Source organism: Bidens hawaiensis, unplaced genomic scaffold (genome assembly GCF_021521415.1).
Source record: "Bidens hawaiensis isolate Kalapana, Puna unplaced genomic scaffold, B.hawaiensis_p1.1 tig00000512_1, whole genome shotgun sequence".
Taxonomy (NCBI): Eukaryota; Viridiplantae; Streptophyta; class Magnoliopsida; order Asterales; family Asteraceae; genus Bidens; species Bidens hawaiensis.
The window spans coordinates 1,987,058-1,993,970 of NW_027491033.1; the positions used below are offsets into that span (position 1 = coordinate 1,987,058).

General features: G+C 30.7%; 1 protein-coding gene across 1 annotated transcript; it reads right to left on the reverse strand.

The window, feature by feature from the left end:
• LOC143632615 (disease resistance protein RPV1-like) lies at positions 1-2,556 on the reverse strand. The gene is made up of 4 exons (XM_077101090.1): positions 1,394-2,556; positions 974-1,303; positions 215-892; positions 1-114 (listed from the first exon to the last, which is right to left on the reverse strand). The coding sequence occupies exons 1-4, from the start codon at positions 1,937-1,939 to the stop codon at positions 1-3; spliced, it is 1,668 nt and encodes a 555-aa protein (XP_076957205.1). The 5' UTR covers positions 1,940-2,556.
• Between the last annotated feature and the right edge of the window lie 4,357 nt (positions 2,557-6,913).

A 6,913-nucleotide genomic window follows, 5' to 3' on the forward strand; every position in this document is an offset into this window, starting at 1 on the left:
TCATGCAAGGATGTGAAGGGACTCTAAATGATATCCTTTTTCTTTATACCTGTAATCTGGAACTACTGTTTTCCCTGAAACAAAGGCACTGTATATACCAAACTCATATGATACCTGTACTCAAACCATTTCATAAAATTAGCATGCAGGTAAAAGAAAAACACAAACAATAAAGCGTACTTAACAGATTGAGAGAGAGAGAGAGAGAGAGGACCTTGATGGACTCTTCTTCTTCTTCTTTATTTGCATTTTCTAACAATCCAAGATATCTTTTCACTTTGCTCTCAACCTTTTTTATTGATTCAAACTTATAACAACCCTCCACCTCACACAGTTTTTTGCAATTCCAAATGGACAGGTTGGTGAAGGGATTTGGTGTTGGTTGCACTACTTCCAAGGACTTACTGTTTATGATCTGTAGGTTTGTTAAGGATTTTGGGAGATGCACAACTGACTGAAGACGAGAACAATGACTAGCCTTGAGTTGTTCAAGGCTTGGTAAACTTTTGACACAACCTGGTAGTGAAGTTATATGATTTCCGTTTATATTTAAGTGCTTCAAAGAAAAGAGGTTACTCCAATCCTTTGGGAAAGAATTGTCATAAAGATTGCATGCTGAGACATCAATATCTACTAAAAGAGAACATGAATCCAAGCATTGAACTTGTCCAGGACCTCCACGGAATATCTCTGGGCAATCATTCATTTGAAGTGATTTGAGAGATCCTGGTAAGCATGGAACACCTTTCAAACTTCTGCAACTACTTATATCTAACAACACTAGTCTTTCAAGGCAACCTACGGATTCACAAACTTCAGTCAAACTTAAGCATCCTTTAAAGATCAAACTCTCCAAGCTAGGAAGCCCACCAAAATCAGGAGTTTTAATAAGCTCAACAGAATACATAAAAAAACAAGAGTATACATAAGTAACTTTTATATGTAATTAGAAGACGAAACTAAAAGTATATACCTTGCACCCCTCCCAGACTTGTTTTAATTTGCTATAACGCAAGTCAAGAACTACCAACTTCTGCAAAGGTACATCACTTGGTATGGATTTTAAAGGAAACCCATGCCAACGAAGCAATCTTAACTTTTCGGGCAACTTATTGTAGCTTCCAGAAAAGGCTGCATAGTCGAGTTGAAGTAGCATTAGATTCTTCAATTTTTCTAGTGCTCTAATCTCGAAGTTTTCTTTATTCAGACCACTAAAATCATCATAACTATGCTTTCTTCCACTAAAATCAATTCCATTAATCATTCTCATATCAAGAGCGAGTCCCTCTACTTTCTTTGTTCCCTTGATTAAGAAAAATTAAAGGTAAGCATATACAATAAATTAATAATTAAATTAGATAGATATATAAGAAACTGAGTATGTGTTGCTTACTCCATTTTCTTTTAGTACATCAAACGAATCTTGATGGTTCCACAATCTGCTTCGTTTCCCAGGTTCCTTTAGTGATTCTTGGCGAACAACCTCTCGACCCATTTCCTTGATTAAATTATGCATCATCACACTCCCACATACAATGTCGAGTAGGCATCTATCAGTTAGATTCTGAATACCAACTATAGGAAACAAATTGCATTCAGCTAACAAATTCACAATGAATTCTTTATCCTCACCGTCAAAAAAACAAGCAATATGTAGGAATAATTCTTTATCATTGCTATCAAGAGTGTCATAGCTCAGTTGTAGAAGCTTCTGAATCTCGGGATTAGGAAGTGCGTCTAGTTTGCGCATTGCATCTTCCCACACATAGATAGTCTTTCCATTTAGAAAAGAACCCAATATTTTAAGAGCCAAAGGGTGCCCTTTAGAACGATCAACTACAAGTTTTGATAGGGGAATGAAGGGTTCATGAGGGTGATCTCTATTAAATGCATACAAACTAAAGAGTTTAAATGAATCATCAAGATCTAATCCTTTCATATAATGGACCTTTGGATTTACTTTAAAAAAAGTAAACAACGCTTTGTCCCTTGTTGTAATGATCACTTTACTTCCGAGATGAAACTGTTGTGGCCCTAGCAGTGCTGTTAATTGTTGCCTTGTCGAGATATCATCTAGGACGAGAAGTACTTTTTTATTGCATAAGGCGTTTGTAATCTTAATGGTTCCCTCATCAAGATTCCATATAACCTGTTTCTTAGTACTCCCAATATTGTGGAGAGAAGTTGACTTTGCAAACGCAGCAATCCATTGGGATGATTTGATTTCTCCTGAATGTCTGCAAGAAAGCAACTGGCATCATACTCAAGGTGGTTTGAGTTATAGATGCATTTGGATAGGGTTGTTTTTCCAATGCCTCCCATCCCATGAATAAAATGGAAAACTGCATCAGGTGATGGATCTTGTAACCATGATTCGATCTTAGCAACGTTGTACTTTATTCCAACTAATTTACCCTCAATGTACAAGCGCTTGTAGTTGAGTTTCTTTCTTATATCACTCACAATGTTTTCTATAATTTTGGCCTCGTATCTGCAAATATAAATTTGTAACATTTAATGTTGATCATTTTGTATTAATTATAATTCTTGTGGCTTGAAAAGGATTTTTTTTTTGGCTAGAATAGGTGGGTTTGAGAAAAATGAAGTGGTTTTAGGTGGCTGACTTTATTTTAAGTGATTTTAGGTAATATTCTATCTCAGATAGAGGATTAGGGTGACACCTCAACAACATATCCAAGTGACAGTCCATATAATCCAAATGAATGACATGTGGAAGACTCTATCTCAAATAGAGAATTATGAGTAATATTCTATCTCAGATAGAGGATTAGGGTGACACCTCAACAACATATCCAAGTGACAGTCCATATAATCCAAATGAATGACATGTGGAAGACTCTATCTCAAATAGAGAATTATGAGTAAAATAAAGAATTTATAAAATATAACAAACCTACCAAGTAGTAACAACAACAATAATAATAATAGTAGGAGGCAAGCTTAAACATTCAAAAAAAAAAGTAGTAACAACAACAACAACAATAATAAATCCTAAATTAATGATAATGTTTGTAATAATTATAATAACAAAACTTGAAAGTCACTACTACCACTACCACTACCACTACCACTACCACTACCACTACCACTACCACTACCACTACCACTACCACTAATAATAATAATAATAATAATAATAATAATATAAGTAATAAAAATAAACTTTAATAAAAATCGGTGGGTGACCAAAATGTAACCTCAAAAAAACTACGTAAATTATTTTGAAATTTTTGACTTAATCTTTCATGACAAGTGATATATTATAATGTCACATTTACCTCTAAGTCAAAATTTTCAAAGTGGTTCATGGGGTGTTTAAGGTAACATGTTGGCGACTCGCTAATACTATATTTTGTTGTATTATATAATTTTATTGTTGTGTTATTTATTAAAATGAATTATAAATCATTAAATGATTTTTACATATATATATAACACATATTTAACTAAATAGGTTGGGATTATTATTAACGTTCATTTTTATTATTGTTACTTAGAATATTTATTATTATTATTATTATTATTATTATTATTATTATTATTATCATCATCAACTTACTATTTGTTATTATAGCTATTACAAATATTATCGTTAATATATGATTTTTAATCATATTATTATTATTATTATTGTTTATTTAGTAGGTTTAGTTACTAGCATGTATATTTTATAAATTCTTTATTTTACTATCCTTTATTTGAGATAGGGTCTTCCACGTGTCATGCCACATCACACATGCGATGACATGTACGAACATTTGGATGATGTGGACCGCCACTTGGAAAGGTTGTTGAGGTGTCACCCTAAGGCCATGTGTAGTGGGCTACAAATCTGGGCGATAATGTGCGCGAACACAGCCCTCGGGGCGATAAGGAGGGGGGGGGGGGGTATTTCTCGCCTGCTTGGTGAAGAGTGATGATGACGTGGCTATCAGTTATTGGTGGGAGAGGCGATTTGGGGCTACAACACCTCCCCGGGGGCTACATATCGCCCATTTTTGCCACGTGTAAAAAAAAACCCAATTTTATAGTCCCTCCACTACATATAGCCTAATCCTCTATCTGAGATAGAAGATTACCTAAAATCACTTAAAATAACAGCCACCTAAAACCACTTCTTGTTTTGCAAACCAACCTATTCTAGCAAAAAATTCCTTGAAAAGCTTATATACTTCATTGCAAGTTTTTCTCTTCCGTGAATGAAAGGATAGCTTTCAAAATTTTCTTATTCTTGTTGTCACAATGAACATGAAATATATAGGGTAAGGATACTAAGAGTATCCTTTGGAAATTAAAAACTTTGAGAACCATTTTGAACCACTAAAAACACCTTTAAAGTAAAAAAATGTTATGTCTTTATCAAATATATTTAAAAAAAATTATAAAACAAAAAAGAACCAAAAATTTAAAAAGTAAAAAAACCAAAATTCTTATATTTCATTCCGGTTTCATAAAAAAAATTCGTATTACACACATGTGTATAATTTCATTTAATATCTAGCTACGCAATGTACGCATATGCACATTATCATTTACCTTAAATTGTACATATATAAACATATTATACATATATGTATAATTTAGCAAAACCCAGACGTTATTTTTTCTATGAAACCGGGATGATAAATAAGAATTTTGGTTTTTTTACTTTTTGTATTTTTGCATTTTTTAATGATTTTTTTTTTTATTTTTGGGTTTTTGTGGTCCAAAATCGTTATCAAAGTTCTCAATTTCAAAATAGTTCTCACGTAATCCCAATTCTGTATATATATATATGTGTGTGTGTGTGTGTGTGTGTGTGTGTGTGTATAAACTAGTTTGAGGCCTGTGTATTACACGAGTAATTCTTAAAAATACAATATTTAATAAATAATCAGTATACAATAAAACAATAAATCCGTTAAACACTATTAGTACAGTCATCATTAAAACAATTTTGAAGTAAAAAATAATTATAAATATCAAATGTTTGAAAAAAAATATGAAGTAAATATTAATTTAACAAATTCTAAGAATGGTAAGTTGGTAACTATTATTTTACTATTATAAATTTGTTAAAAATGGCGAGGTTTATTGTAAAGTTAGTACGCGTGTAACCGAAGATTGAACACGCGTAACCGGCACCGGAATGCATGTTACCGACATTAAACATGTTTAGCTGACTCGACACCGTTCTGACTTGACCCTTTTGACTCGAACCCGAACCGAATTGAACCAAATTGACCATTTTTTTGTATCGATTCGTTCTGCTTCTAATCCAGTATTATATATGACCCAAGCTTGCCTGACTCAACCTGTCACCGGTATTCACGTTAAATGTTAACTGTTTAAAACTAAAAAAATATAACAATATTATACTCAAATTAAAGAGAATAAAATGCTCATTTTTAGTGCAATTTATATATATATATATATATATATATATATATATATTAACGTGTGAAAAAAGTTACGACCGTTAAAAAGTTGTGGGGTAGTTGGTTTTGAATTAGGGGATATATGTGTAAATATTCTTTAAATTAACAATAAGGGAGTGAAGTTTAAGAACCAAAGTTGTAACTATGTTTTGAAAGAAAGAAAAGACTTAATTATCCTTAAAATTTATATTTTTGATGCATTATATGTTGTAACTAAAGCATTAAGTTTGGTACCTCTTAAAATTTAAGAGGTCCATAACTCATGCTTTATATATAGTATATATATATATATATGATTGATTTCTTTTAAGAACCACTTTGAGTTTAAGAACTAAAAATAACTCAACGTAAAAATATTGTTTTTTCGAATTTTTTTACATACATGTAATACGTAAGTGTAAGTAACGTAAAAAAAATTACGGTATTTTTTTACACACCGAATCAACTTATTACACATGTGTAACTAACAGTTAAACTTGTGTAATTATCAAAAATATTTATTCTCTCTCCTGATTCATTTTTTAATCATATTTATTCTCAGCCACATATTTCATACTAATTTAATTAAATGTGTGGTCCATATTGAGTTTTTAAGTTCTTACAACTCATCATGATTCTCAAAATAACTCTCCCCTATATATATATATATATATAATTTTTCTAAATAACTCATTTGAGTTGTAAGAACTTTGAATATGGTTGTGTGGATGTTATTAAGCCACATCATTAACTTATTAAAAAATTAAAAGAATAGTATGATAAATTGGTTTTCTTTCTATTCAATCATAACTCACATCATCATATATTTAATTCTTATACTCTTTCTCTCTCTTATATTATCTTTATTTCTCATTTATTTTTTTTTATTTATGTATATATTAAAACTTACATGTTAATTTGGTGTAATATAAAGACACCGAGATAATAAATTTGGTCGTTTATTATGAAAAAAAAAAAATTATTATTATCATTATTTGGTTATTTAATATGATAACACTATTATTGTTTTGGGGTAATCTATTTCTCATTTCATTTTTTTTTCATAAATTTGGTTATTTGTTATGATAACAATATTATTATTATCAAATGCATTTTTTTCTACTAACACTACACCATCGATCTATTTCATCTTCATCTATCCATCTAGATACCAATCTACTTTTTATTTACCCATTTGGCTTGTAAAATGGGTGAATTTTTTATTTTTGAATATGACGATGTTAATTTATTGGATAGTTTTGTAATTGATGTCAATATAATTTGGGTGATTTGTGTAATTGTCAAAGATAACTTGAGCATTTTGTGTAATTGGTGTAAATATAATTTAGGTAATTTGTCTAATTGATGTAGCTAATTTGGACATTTTGTGTAATTGGTGTGTATTTTTAATTTTGTGTAATTTGTGTAGATGTAATTTGTGTATTTGGTGTATTGTGTAGTAATTTGGTAATCTGTGTACTTAGGTAATTTATGTA